Genomic DNA, 14,897 nt, shown 5'->3' on the forward strand with positions numbered 1-14,897 from the left:
TGAATAGTTGGCGGATAGCTAGATATTCAGGATAGTTCGTGGATAGCTCAACTATCCAATATCCACTAGTTTCTGCAACTATCCATTAGCCCCGTCACATGGCAGCCTACCCCGCTTCCCACTGTGACTCACATGTCACGTTACTAGGCCCTGGCCCTTTAACCATGAAATCATGTTACTGTAGCCGTAACACCTGTGTCCTTACAAGTTGAGCACGAAGCTCCTATTTAAGGAAATACTAACTACTTATATAGTGGCGTTGTGCCAAAGGGATATCCGTGGATAACATGGATAACATAATATCCATGATATCCAATGTTATCCATCACATGACATTCCATGGGTCCCCGTGGATAACATGGATAACATAATATCCAAGATATCCAATGTTATCCATCACGTGAGGTTGCAGCCGTAAGCGCTAGCCATAGCACTAGCACTTAGCTGTAACACTAATGAGTTCGTCCCCTCCTATTCGGTGTGCGTACTGCAGTTCCTACCACGAGTCATCACTCTTCCGTACCAATCGACTAGGTCGCCGGTACGCAACTTGCAATTTGTGTTCAACCAGTCGCTCTCGCCGTAGCCTCTGTGCCCAGGAAAGGCTGGTACCAGTGCCTACTCCTAGAACCACGGAAAGCTTACAGCCTGTTACAGACACTGTTCTGCTGCAAAGACGTCGCCGTGGTCGTCCGCCATGCCAGCCACCTGCTACCTTGCCACTTCGCCCTATTTCACCTCACGTAACTCAATCTACTCCTATTGAGGATCCTCTTACGGTCCCGTACCGTAAGCCGCCTGCGTTCCTCTCTTGCTTCATTTTTACGCCCCCACATAACCTTGGCTGGCTTGGCCATGAGTGTGAATACTGTGCTGCACTACACTGGGTTGAGGAGGCTACGCAGGGCAAGCAATATGAGAGCTGCTGTAAGAAGGCCATGTTGACCTTCTGCCTTTACGGAGACCTCCAGTGTATTTACCGAAGCTATTTACAGACCAAAACCCATTAGGGAGGGCCTTCCGTAAGGAGATACGGGAGTATAATAACGCCCTGGCTTTTACTTCTGTAAGCTATACTCACGACTCATGCATCCAGCAGAATATTGGAATACAGAGCTTTCAAATCCATGGGGAGATATTCCATTACCAAGCCCGTTACAGCCCACAACCCAGGAGACGCCAGCCTTTGCTCAGCTCTTCTTTTATGACCCCTCTTATGCTACTGAGGCATGGTGGCAACAGCATCCGCAGCTTGATACTACTATTCTTATGCAGCTACTACAGCTACTTACTGACCATAACCCATTCATTGCTATCTATAAGACAGCGCGGGAGCGGCTTACGGCTGTTACGGATAGTAACAGTCCCTTCCGGGTCATCCTTAACCCACAAATGCGCCTAATAGTAGAGAGTGGCGCTGATACGCGTAGGGAGAATTTACCTACAAGTGATGAGATTGCAGCTATTATTCCGGACGAGATTGGCGCATCTGGACCACGGGACTTAGTCCTTGCCTTCTGTAACACAACTCCTGGCCAGCGCTATCTATCTAAAGTCCATGTGACACACGTGTCATATATGCCACTTCATTACGTGCTTCTATTTGTCTTTGGGGAATATGGGTGGCACTGGGGTCTCACCTTACAGGAGAACAATGGTCCCTGTAAGAATCTACGGCTAGAGCAGAGACCCTTCTATAGGTACCATCTGTTTACCCGTAATGAGTGTTTTAACACCTTACATTACACTGGGTGCCTATTCCAACAGTTTGTGGTAGATATTTTGGTCATTTGCGAGTCTACTACACTTAGTTGGCTCCGTAACAACCAGAAGTCTATTGTTACGGCTAAGTGCTAGTGCTATGGCTAGCGCTTACGGCTGCAACCTCACGTGATGGATAACATTACTTCCTCAGTATAGGTGGTTTCAACTACTTCCGTACATTGGTCGGGGCTTTGATCCTATAGTTGAAACAGCTCTTGCAGAAGATTTAGTCTCAAGATTAAATCAGGACCAGCTTTTATGCTTCCATACAATCTGTACGGCTATTGAGACTGAGCCGCAGACTGCCCACTTCTATCTACAAAGGCCAGGGGGGACTGGCAAGACCTTTCTATATAAGGCTTTATGCCATTTCTTCCGTGCCCAAGGAAAATCAGTTCTCTGCGTGGCTTCTACAGGTATTGCAGCCTTACTGTTACCAAATGGGTGCACTTCTCATACCCAGTTTAAGATTCCAATTGATCTTACAGATAAGACCTCCTGTTCTATTACCTGTAACTCAAGGGTAGGGCGGCAACTTCAAGAGGCAGGTCTAATTATATGGGACAAGGTTCCTATGCAGCATAAATACTGCTTTGAGGCTGTTCACCGACTATTATGCGACCTACGGTCTACTACGGACGATGTGCTATTTGGTGGTGTACCTGTATTACTCGGGGGCGACTTTGCACAGATCCTACCCGTAGTACGTAAGGGAACTCAATCTGACGTTGTACATGCCTGTTTACAGTGTTCCTTTATATGGCTGAGACTAAGGAGACTCCATTTACGGGTCAATATGCGTGTCCGTGGTGGCTTACTTGACGAGGGGTTCATTACATGGATTGGGCGGATACCGTATGATCCGCAACTATACGGGTCAATGGAAATACCATCCTACATTACACAGAGTAAAGAGTTAGACTCTCTAATTACTGCGATATATCCTAATGGTCTTACAGACAAGGGATCATATGCAAGATGTCTTTACGGATCAGGCTATCGTTACAGTACACAATGAGACTGTACTAGAGCTAAACGCTCTCCTACTCTCTCGGTTTCCAGGAAATATGAGGACGTTACTCGTGCGGCCCAAAAGTCTGTACAGGGTCTGTGCACAGGAGGTGGGTCATTGTAAGTACTTTCGAAAAATAAATACATAGAAATGTACATAATCTACCCACGAAATTGTTACCTCCATTTACTGCAATACATCGCTCTAACTTATCCCTGAACGACGCATATAGTTGAGCAGTTTTCCCATCCATTTTCCTCCCCCATTCTTCCTCAAGAAATACCCTTGCATGAGCTTTCTCAAGCTTACCTCCATTTAAAGGTATATATTCATCAACTCGATCTTTCAGATAATCAAAAGCATTCTCAATAGGATGTAAATCAGGAGAGTTTGGAGGCCAGAATCCTACTCTGTGAATTCCTTCTCTTTTCATATAATCTTCAAGTGAACGGTGTGCTTTCAAATGAAGTCTAACATTGTCATCTACAAACCAGAGTCGTTTTTCTGGATGTAATGATTTGATTTTCTGAAAATAAGGAAAGAGAAGTGGGAGTAAAACCATTTCACAGTATAAAAACCAATCAATCCCACCCTTTGAAACTTCTTGGTTTTCTGAAACTCTTCCTCTACTCCAACTCTCCATGTCTCCAAATTCTTATGATGGTCTTCGTGGCCATTTCCATTTGCTTTTCCCTTCTTGGATATCTCTGTTTAAAGTCTCCATATATTCATATTCGAGAGTTCCAACTGTTCTTGCCTGTAAAAGCTCATCATCTTCCTTTTTTTGCCAGTATGTATTTATCTCCCGAAGTTTTAACACATTTTGCCGCTTTTCTTCAATGCTTTCAGGGATCCAGGATAGTGACGGGCGTGAGACAGAGATTACAGAACTCATTGCACCCCAGAACATAGCTTGAAAGAGAGATTTCTTCTGTTGAACTGCCATACTTTCTGCTGTTTGACCTTGTTGGACTGTAATTCAGCGTTTCTTGTGTGGATTTCCTCCAAAGTTGATATATGACTTGTCTGAGAATATGAAGATAGAACCAGCTTCAAGTTCTGATAATGCCCATTTGCAGAATCTCAAGCGTACTTCAGGAATAATATTATCAAGATATGGCTTGAGACAGATGTTTTTGCATACAATTGGGCGAGGGATCTCTGCACTTGAGTGGTTCTTTGCAACTCGTTCAACAATAGAGCATGAATATAGTAATTTCTCCTTATCAATAACTTGTTGGAATGTATCGAATGGATTTGCCAGAAGTAAAGAGCGTACGCGTAATGACTCTTGAGAATCTTTCTGTATCGTTTGAGGTCTTCCGCTCTGAGGCTTTGGGTTAAGATGTTCAAGAAGGTTGAGAATATCTGTATTTCCTGCCTTTTCCACAGTTTGTTGCCATATAACGTACATGTATAACGAACCGGCCAAACAAGCGAACCGGCCAATCCATTTTACACCTTAAATCACGAATTTCATAACTTAATATCTCAACAACCCTTTAATAATAAGTTATAAAAATATGTACTTAGCCTTTTATAAGCATTTAAAGTACTCTATTTGATTTTTAAAGCAATTAGTATTGTAGTTATTAAGATATTGAGTTTTAGCCCCCACTTTTGACCTAATTCTTAGTATCTTAATAACTACAATACTAATTGCTTTAAAAATCAAATAGAGTACTTTAAATGCTTATAAAAGGCTAAGTACATATTTTTATAACTTATTATTAAAGGGTTGTTGAGATATTAAGTTATGAAATTCGTGATTTAAGGTGTAAAATGGATTGGCCGGTTCGCTTGTTTGGCCGGTTCGTTATACATATACGTTACGTGCAACAGAATTAGCTGAGATTCCAAGATTCTTTTCAATTTCTGCATATGAATCATTCATAAATATGCGTAGGGTAATGATTGCTGCACGTAGTGGAATTGAAATTTCGGCCATTGTACAAGATAGTTGAGAGTTGGGTATTATTGTTGTAACTGAGTGTTGTACTTGAAGATACTCGAGTAGTTGAGAGTTGGGTATTATTGTTGTAACTGAGTACTTATGCTTCCTAATTATTTTAGTGTTCTAATTGGCTGGAGTGCACAGACCCTGTACAGACTTTTGGACCGCACGAGTACTCTCTATTGATTCTGCGGACGTAAATGATCGTGGTGATGGCGTCATTACATCCCTGTTGAAGAGCTCCAGGATCAAAAGCCGTCGCAGCTCCCATTGTCTTTCTACAGCTAAAGGCTGGTGTGCCCGTAATGCTTTTACGGAATATAGTTCCTCAGGAGGGGTTGTGTAATGGGTCACGGATGGTTGTTCTAAGCATTACACAGCACTGTCTTGAGGTCCGTCTACTTGGTGAACAGTTCTACGGTCAATTACGGACGATTCCACGGATAAAACTTCAGACTAATGAGGGGGATTTGCCGTATATCCTTACCCGTAAACAGTTTCCTGTGCGGGTATGCTTTGCTATGACTATTAATAAGTCTCAAGGGCAGTCGTTTAAGCATGTAGAGGTTGATTTACGGTTGTCTACTTTTAGTCATGGGCAGTTCTATGTTGCAATGTCGCGGACGTCGTCCGTTGGCTTACACGTTCTACTTCCTCTAGGGGATGATAATACGACTAATAATGTAGTATATCCAGAGGTGTTAGTTGGAATTAATCTCCCGGGACAACCAGCCATTGTGCGCCGTGTAATAAAGGGTACAGAGCTGTCTTTGAGGGGTTTTGCGATACGAAGAAGTACTGCTGTTATGTTTCTTGCTGTCGATGGTTTAAATAGGGAAGGGGAAACCGAGGAAGTAGGAATGGATAGCTGGACGGGGGAGGCATCATGGCTCTCTCATGTAGCATAGCATTCGCACACGAGGTCATTTGTAGAACACCAGGCATATCCACGTCATCTGAAGAATTCAAATGGAGCTTTCTACGGTAATACACACAGAAAACACGTCGCACAGACAAGCCGTCAACTCAAATAACCTACGTTACCCCTCTCGTTGAGCTCGCCCTCGAGGCGCGGATTCGGAGTATATAAAGATAAAGGCAAATCCCTTGCTTTGATGAATAACACAGAGCTACCGCATTATTATCACCAGGTAAAAAAAACTCTCATCCCAAACCAACCATGAAAACTCCCCTCGCGGCCCTCCTCACCTTCGCCCTCCTCACCACCTCCACCGCCACCTACCAATGCCTCGACTCAGCGCCCAACCTATACTGCTGCCAGAACCACCCCTTCGCCTGCCAGATCCGTGCGTCTTCCTTTCCTACTTACCTCTAGTAGCTGCAGCTAACCGCCTTCCCCACTCCCACAGTCCGCGACCCAGACCAAGATCCCTCAAAACCGCCGGGAACTTCGTATCAGCCTGCCGATTTAAACGCGTTCACAGCGGCTTGCGCAAGACTCAATGGGGCGTCGTGGCCAGCTTGCTGTTATGTTGATGCAAAGATAGTGGGTTATCCCTTTCGTTTGAGTATGGTTGGGAACAGGCGTGCTGACGGATTGGATAGACGTCGTGTAATCGGGCATTCAATATGAAAAATCGCAGACAGAATCGTAAGATTGCAAAGTACGAAGCTTGACTACTTGGAGAGGGGTTTTTGGTTTGCTGATAATGTTTCTGCTGGGGAACTTTGGAGGGGTATGTTACGGGAGTTGCAGGGGCGTATCAGACATAAGCTCCAAAAGAATGATGATGGGAGGGTACTGGGATGAATGTTGGCGGTGATGATTATTGTTTATGACAGGGATGACTAATGACATCGGCGCTGAGACTGGTATTAAGCAATAGATAAAGTTCTAGCAATGAATCTTCCGATTGGAAATTTTGCAATGGCCTTGTTTCTGTTTTTGGCAGTGTCTTGTTTAATTGTTGGTCGCCATGAGAACCGTCGAAACTGTCATATCTCAGTTGCACAACGTGAGACACATGAGTTCCACACCATACGGCACACACAGTAACCAGCTTTTTCCTCAGGTCTCGGGAAGGGAGGGTGAATCCTTTGTCAATATTTGGGTTTAAATGGGGCGAACCCCCCTCTTATCACAGATCAAATTCCTCGTCGCTGTCGTAGTCGTACCACCATTATATGTCCAGCCCTACACGACTCCACATACCCCATAAGACACCCCGTCATCAACTATCATGCATCTCAAAACTACTCTCTTAATCACTGCCATATTCATCTCCACCTCCATGGCTGCTGGATGCTTTCCGATTTCCAATTACGGGAAACCCGACTCCTGCCAGTCCTGCGGACGACGGATATTTCGGCCCACGAGTGACTTGTGCGATATCAATATAAGCTGTTGCCCCGGCCTCTGCTGTTTTACAGTAAAAAGAGAGATTATTGAATAGCTGCAAAGTGGGGTAAGTTAACTCCGCTTCGTTCCTGGATGTCGAACTGAGACGGTGTCTGAGGGCAGAAGATAGTAACTATAGCTTTGGATGAATTTGGTGTGGCTAGTTCTGATCTTGAGTGGGTCAATGGACTGTCATGTTATTGAGCGGCACATACGAGAGTTACAGTGACACCTGTTTTGAATGAAACTTGCAGCGGCCCGGTTGAACGCTGTGTAAGGCGGCCTTCCAGTTTTGTCTCGTCATTAAGCATCTGAACTCGCTGAAGATTGTGATCTACGCCTACATCCATGCAGTCCTACCTCGCCATTCAAAATGTGAGACCCTGCCATAGTCATGATGGGCCATGTATCTCAAACCTTTCTTCATTTTCGTCCTGATCCGAAATCCCAAAGGAGACTTCCACATACTTATAGGCCCCCTCCGCCGGCAGCTCGATTTCCCCCCCATCACAACCTAACCTACTTAACCATATAAGTGCCATTCTCACCATACCGGTTTTAAACTGAACACCTCAACACTCACCCTCAGTAAAAACGATGCATTTGCAAACCATCCTTTTCGGCATCGCTGCCATCTTCGTATCCACCTCCGTAGCACAGAGTTGCTACTCGATCGAGAAATATGGGTTGGTAGACAACGGCTGCGCGCCTTGCAAGACCAACTACACAATCACCTCTCTCGACAGCTGCGATATTACAAAAGAATGCTGCAACGGCGTCTGCTGCAAGCCGGCACAGACTTCGTTTCCTTGATAGATGTACGGTAAGATTGACATTGTCGCAACTCTTGGGGTTGGGTTGGAGCTGACTTGGTATTACAGGGCATCGCATCTTCAGACGTGGATCAATTTCAATTTTGCGACTTTTTATAGCTATCACCTTGCCTTATATCCCGAGCTATAATTTTGTTGTTTGAAAGGTTCAAGGACTGGGATGGTTTCGGTGTAATCTCAATGTTACGAGGTTTGGGAGCGCACCATGTCGCAAAGCTTGTACGAAGGATAGTAATAGCGATCAATCTTCAGCCCAAAATATTACAACGGCCTTGCTTGACAGTGCACGAGTCTGCCTTATGGCGTTATATCTTTATCCAGAAAGCAGAGTTACCATTACATGATCGCGAGATCCACACTTTCAAGTGTTGAAACATGAACCCCAGTAACCTTATAATACTCTTCTTTGCACTTTAATAAATAATTCATGCATATTTTTATACAACAAATGCTGCTGTTGTAACAGGCCTTACGAAAGCCATTTCGTCGATTGGCTGTAACAACTCCACGCTTTTTCGTGAAGGAGCTACAACGCATACCACTTTCCCTTGAAGCTTGGCTATTACTACTATTGGTACGGAGTAATGGTAACTGCAGTCATGCTCACACTGGTATATAAGATAGCACACTCATTTACCAGATGGAGAATATCTTAGCATCGAGATGCGTTTAAAACACAGCGCCCTTGCTTCAAAATCAACCCCTTACTTGAAAAATCAACCCTGTGACTCTTTTCTGGTAACTGAATGAGATGCAACTGACTGCCCCGGTTCCAACGCCCAGATATTCCTATTGCTAGAAGTACTTATAGGCCCCCCATGCCCGCGTTCAGAACAATCCTTTCCCTCATACATGGTGCAAACACTCCATCACATACCTAGCCACTCTACCCAAAGAAAACGAATCAACCCTTCAACTGCCACCATGCATCTCAAGGTTATTTTTCTCGGCATCGCCACCATGTCCGCGTCAGCTTTCGCAGCTCCCGCAGCAGCTCCAGTAGCTCTACCAGCCCAGGAGTGCGTATTCCCCGTCGGCAGATGGTATGGACGAGCAGATCTTGGTTGCGCAGCACATGAGTGCCCCCCTGGCCTGACGTTTATCCGTGCATTTTCAAGCTGCTGGATTGAACGTGAGTGCTGTCTCGGCAAATGCTGTCCATAGGAGTTCCACGTGTGGTGAGTTAGGTTATCCCCTCCTTCTTAGACCTTACCTGATTTAATCCATTGTATAGTTCGTAGAGCTCCTTATTCAGAAACTTCGCTCAAATTCTGAGTAGTTTTGGGGTTGATGTGGATATTTAATGCATTTTTAAGAATACAGTTGAACCTGGATATAAGGATCCCTCGATATAAGGATATCCTCGGTATAAGGATGGGTAGTCTGGTCCCGTAGTTTTTTAGCTGTAAAATAAGGATTATTTCTGTATAAGGATGATCCTTAAATCCGTGATCCCAAAATTATTTTTATACCAAACAATCCTTATAACTATACATATTTTGGCTTATCACACCAACAACAAGAGCATTACTACTCAACGATTGCTACAACCCTCTATGATTCATTACACGTCATCGCTCCTTAGTTACTGGGCTGATATAATATTTCCAATCCACAAGAACGAGTAGGTGATGGGAGCGCGTTGGCGCGTGGGTGATAACGTGTGCTGGGCTGGCAGAATTCACAGAATTCCAACTTGACAATGCCGATTCTGACTCCCACCGGAGCTTTGTTGGGCGTGTTCTGTGTCCTCTGCCTGCGCTGCCTTCGGGCCAAAGCTCGTGGCGTCAAGGATCACGATTATGTCTGGTCCCCCGCCTCCTCCAAGTGCGAGTACTGCACAGCGCAGCACACCACCTGCGTTCCGGTGAGTTCCCTTGTGGTGTTCTGTCTCTGTTGGCTTTTGCTAACTGTTTGGATAGCTGCCCTGGTTCCTCAACAAGGAGTACCGTGTTCTTGTCGCCGCAGAAGCGGCAGATCCTTGGGACCCCGCTGCCGTCGAAGCCGCTGCCGCAGAGGCAAACCAGGTGGCCCTTGTGGCCAAAGCGTCCCAAAATTCTGCTTGGCCGCCGAGCGTGGCTCCTACGAGGAGCTCCGTGTAAATCGCCACACCGAGCTATGTATGAAACTAATCCAAGAAGCGCATGACCAGGTGTCAGTGGCACATCCTAGCGGCCGGAAAACCTATCAATTGATTGCCCTGAAGTACCACTGGGTCGGGATGGAAGCGGATTGTTTGCACTATGTGAGGAATTGTGTGACATGTCAGCTTTCTCATACCAATGTCACCAAGCAACAAGGATTTCTACACCCGCTGCCCGTACCTGAATATTTTTCAGCCGCTTCCGAATACTACTCGACTCTGCAAAGAGCCAGTTAGTATGGCCAAAGGAGTACCCGCCGACTCCTAGCTGGAGCAAGGAGATCACCTTGCCCTACCACTCATGCGAAACGTCCATTAAACATCCTGCATACCAGCCGGATGCGAATCGCCGGGATTCCGCAATCCACCACGAAGACAGACGCCGCGCAGGCGGACGCTCGATGGAAATGAAAGTGATAATTTCCGACTACGAAGAGATCACCGATACGCCATCGAACCTACTACGAAACCAGGAGGTTTCTCCCCCACCGCAGAAAACCCTAGTACATAGGTTTACACCCATGCATATCTGCGAAATCAGTGCAAATGCTTTCCACCACGAGATGATGCGAAGCGACTCCGAGTTTTTTCAGACTAGCACCTACGAAATCGATCAGATCATTCATGAAAAGGAGTTGGTAGAGGATGAAGAAACGCTCCGCCTCATCCAGCAGAAGCTTCCGCATATGCACCGGAAGTACACTGATGTCTTTTCGAAGTTGGAATCGGATCGAATCCCCCCACACCGCATATACGACCACAAGATACAGCTCGAAGCCCCTTTACCAAACGCTTTCTCGCCGTTATATTGACAGGGCACCGAAGAGCTTAAGGCTACCAAGCAATATCTGTTAGAGAACCTAGAGAAAGGCTTCATCGTCAACAGCAACAGCCCCTTTGCGTCCCCTATCCTATTCGTAAAGAAAGCAGATGGCAAATTAAGATTTTGCATCGATTACCGGAAGTTAAATGGCCTCACCCGGAACGATCCCTACCCCATCCCGCATATCGACGAACTACTAGGACGGGTGTCGAAAGCAAAAATCTTCACGAAGCTAGATATCAGACAAGCTTTCTGTAATGGTGGGTGCACCAGATGTGAGAATCTTGCCACCCAAGGAAGGGATGAATTTACTAAGACAACACACTGTCTTAGAAAACAGAGCCAAAGGGTCGTAGCTTAGACTATTCCACAACGCAGCAATCAGGTGTGTGATGTAGTGAAGTGGTTCAGACAAGTTGCAACAAATGTTGAGTCTGGGAACTCAGGGGTAAGTCAGAGGTTAACACCTCACTGACTTTTCAGAAACAAGGAGTAACAAGATGAATGCTTGGAAGCTTGGAAAAGACGTGGAAGTATGTGATAGTCGATTTACTGTATTGTCTGCTTGCCCTTTCTTAAGGAAAGGGCAATCCTATTTATGCTAAAGGAGTGTAGTTTTCTCATTTTCCAAGACTTTCCATGATTACCAGGCTTGGTAACTGTAGTCGACGTAAGAGAATCCCATAGAACCATCTCTTAGGTTCGTAGCCTATAGGAAGTAAAAGGAGGTCCAAGGTCAGAGTACCCCTATAGACAAATTATGTCATAGACAAATTATGTCATAGACAAATTATGTCATAGACAAATTATGTCATAACTTAACCAATCTTGTGGGTAACTAAAGAGCGATGACATGTAATGAATCATAGAGGTTCGTAGGAGCTTTTAGAGCTATCGTTCATGCTCCTAGGCCTCTAGTTGGTAGAGATATGTCATGTGGTAGTATGAGTGATGTCATGTAATGAATCATAGAGGGTTGTAGAGATATGCTATGTGGTAATATTGGCCCAGTAACTAAGGAGCGATGACGTGTAATGAATCATAGATGGTTGTAGCAATCGTTGAGTAGTATTGCTCTTGTTGTTGGTGTGATAAGCCAAAATATGTATAGTGACTTGTAGGTTTGAGGAGGAGATTTCCAAGTTTGCTCTTGAGTTTGATAGCAAACTGAGTGCAACGAATGTCAGTATGACACTTTCCATCGCATACGGATGCACCCGACTCGGAAGAGTACATGATCTTTCGGACTCGCTATGGATCCTATAAGTGCAAAGTGCTGCCGTTTGAGCTAACGAATGGTCCTGCAACCTATCAGCGGTATATGAATGACGTCCTGATGCAATATTTAGACGACTTCTGTACCACTTACTTAGATGACATCCTAATCTATTTAGATGACCCTACGGAACACATAGCGCATGTGCATAAGGTCCTACAGTGTCTCTGAGAGGCTGGACTCCAAGCCGATTTGAATAAATGCAAGTTCAACGTCACCAGGACAAAATACTTGGGTTACGTTCTCACTACTCCGGTGTCGAAGCAGACCCCGACAAAATCTAACCCCTTCGTAACTGGATCCGACTGACCACTGTTATGGGTGTGAAGTCCTACCTGGGATTCTGTGGCTTCTATAGACAATTCATTCACAATTTTGGCAAAATAGCAAAGCCCCTCATGACCATCACTAGTCCCTTGGAGCCGTTCCGATGGACAGACGAATGTGAGGCTGCTTTTGAGGAATTGCGCCGGCAACTCCTAGTAGTACAGGCACTTCACCACTTCAACCCCGAATTGCCTATGAAGCTGGAGACAGATTCCTCCGATGGAGTCGTAGCTGGTGTCCTCTCTCAAGAACACCCTGACAAGCGGTGGTACCCCGTAGGAGTGTGTCCGAATCGGTATATCCATTGGATGAACAATTGTGTCATTTGCCGGGCAGTTGTGGTTTTGTAGCAAGGTATGGTCACTGAACTCTTTCCGAGTCGGTCCATAAACACTAAGATGCTGTCGTATGCATGCTTATCCCTTGGGAACTCCTTGACGTCCATGGTGAGGTGTTGCATAGCTTCTTCCCAATTATCACATCTTGTGCTCCGAGGTCCAGGAGTACAAAGGCTGAAATCCACATATGGGTACAGAGTAGGGTAGTTTCTGTATGGCGCTTTTGACAGTCGTATTGCGAAAGGCTTGTTAATGACGAGGTAGCCGTTTGCTCCTGTGTCTGCTAGGGACTTCATTTGCACCCCGAGTCCATTCATACTCAGGGTCGTGTCGACTAAAAAACTGGGTGCCTCCCAGGAGTTCTCCTAAGTCTAGTCCTCGCAGGTCACATTTGCGTAGACCTAGGAAGGAGCCTTCTCCTAGGCCTCGTCATTTTCCTCGAGGGACACATCCGATTGAAGTTCCACAGCTTCTTCCCATTGTTCTTCAGCCTCGGGGTCGTTATGGTCCATTTCCTTGATAGTAGCGTTAAGGGGGCATTTGTCCTGGAAATGGCCGGGCTTGCCACACTTGAAACAGTTTCCTGAGGGCGCAGGGACTACGGTTCTCACACGTTCCGGTATGGCTCGCTTGGGGAGGAACGCGGTTCGGGTGAACAGAGCGGATGTGGCTCGAGTCAGCTTCGACGCCGACGCGTTTACCGTATCCGTGGTACGTGTGGACATCCTTGCGAGAGCGGGTAGCGGATTCAATTCGTTGTTCCGGCGCCGTTCCTGATCGAAGGCGGTAAGTTCTCAGACCATGGTCTGGTATTCTCCATTCCATTGGTTTTTGATGATCGCGACGCGGCTGCGGAATTGCAGAGTCAACTTGTTCCACATGTACCGAAACCATTCCGACTCGGAGACTTGTCCTGTGATAGCTGCACTTTGGAAACGAGCCTTGAACTCTGGGAAGGTTTCGCTAGCATGCCCATTCTCTCCCATTTGCAGGTCGTCGAAGAGGTTCCTGGCCTGTTCCGTCTCGTTGCCTGTGAGGTAGTATGAACCTAGTAGATCCATCATCTCCTCAGCACTGTGGAACCCATGCATAGCAGACAGGTATTGGGGCTCTAGGTAGGTCTTCGCCAGGCCGGTCGTAGTTCCCCATATCAACGCTCTTCTCGAGACGTCGGTAAGTAGTGGTCCTCATTGACTACGAGTCGGTCCCGAATCGAAGCGCTCCATTGTAGGAAGGTATGTTCTATCCCATCGCTGAGCGGAGTGATTCTCTCCGAGATGGTAGATTTCTTATAGCGAGTCGGTGGGTCCTCGGTGTGCATTCGTGAAGTGCTTGGGATCGATGGAGAACGAAAGTCCTGAAGAGGCGTCAATTGAACTGTCTCAGGGGTGTTTCGTGTGTGAGGCATTCGTTGCTCCGCAGCTTCGACTGTGGGTATGGGGGCGTCCACCGGCGGTGTGGATGGGATTCTGGTCTGGGCTGCCGTCAGGGTAACTAGTAGATCCTTGACCTCCTGTATCTGTGCTTCGAGGTGGGCCATTCAACTCGGGATGTATTCAGATCGCACAGCGGTCGTAGCTGCAGCGGTGGTTTGTCTGGTAGTCATTCTGGGCAGTTGACCATCGTTGTCTTGGGGTATGTTTGACTTCCGGTAGCTTGTAGCTATCAACGCTCTTGTCCATAATTTCCTCTGTGCTAGGAGGGGGTTCTTGAGGATCTCGTATCCTATTCGGCGCCAACGCGTCGGCGACTTTACCAGCTTGTTCTGAAGAATCAAATCCTGATCCACTGGCTGTCTATGAGATCTCTGGAATCACGGCTATTTGAAGTCGTCAGGTCTCTCCTCTGAAACGTCACCGAGTCGCGGTCAATGTCGTAATGGTAGTTCTCCCGAGTTGTTCCGGTGTGGGATATTATTGAAGTACGGCCGTCCCCGGCAGGCGTGATCTTTTTTGAGGACACAGGGCACCCAGCTCACAGTAATAGCATATGAGAGTGCGAGTCGGAGGCTAAACGGATGCTATCCTATAGGTCTACTACGAAGGATACAAAAAAGATGAAGAGAGGA

At 46.2% G+C, this 14,897-nt stretch overlaps 1 protein-coding gene across 1 annotated transcript; it reads left to right on the forward strand.

The window, feature by feature from the left end:
- Positions 1-5,910: 5,910 nt before the first annotated feature.
- On the forward strand, positions 5,911-6,368 carry VC83_03312 (uncharacterized protein; the record flags this gene model as incomplete). Its single annotated transcript, XM_024466960.1, has 3 exons — positions 5,911-6,037; positions 6,101-6,237; positions 6,297-6,368. 3 exons carry the CDS (start codon positions 5,911-5,913, stop codon positions 6,366-6,368), a joined length of 336 nt encoding a protein of 111 aa, XP_024326024.1.
- Positions 6,369-14,897: the final 8,529 nt, after the last annotated feature.

This window comes from Pseudogymnoascus destructans (assembly GCF_001641265.1).
Source record: "Pseudogymnoascus destructans isolate 20631-21 unplaced genomic scaffold scaffold_6, whole genome shotgun sequence".
Lineage (NCBI taxonomy): Eukaryota > Fungi > Ascomycota > Leotiomycetes > Thelebolales > Thelebolaceae > Pseudogymnoascus > Pseudogymnoascus destructans.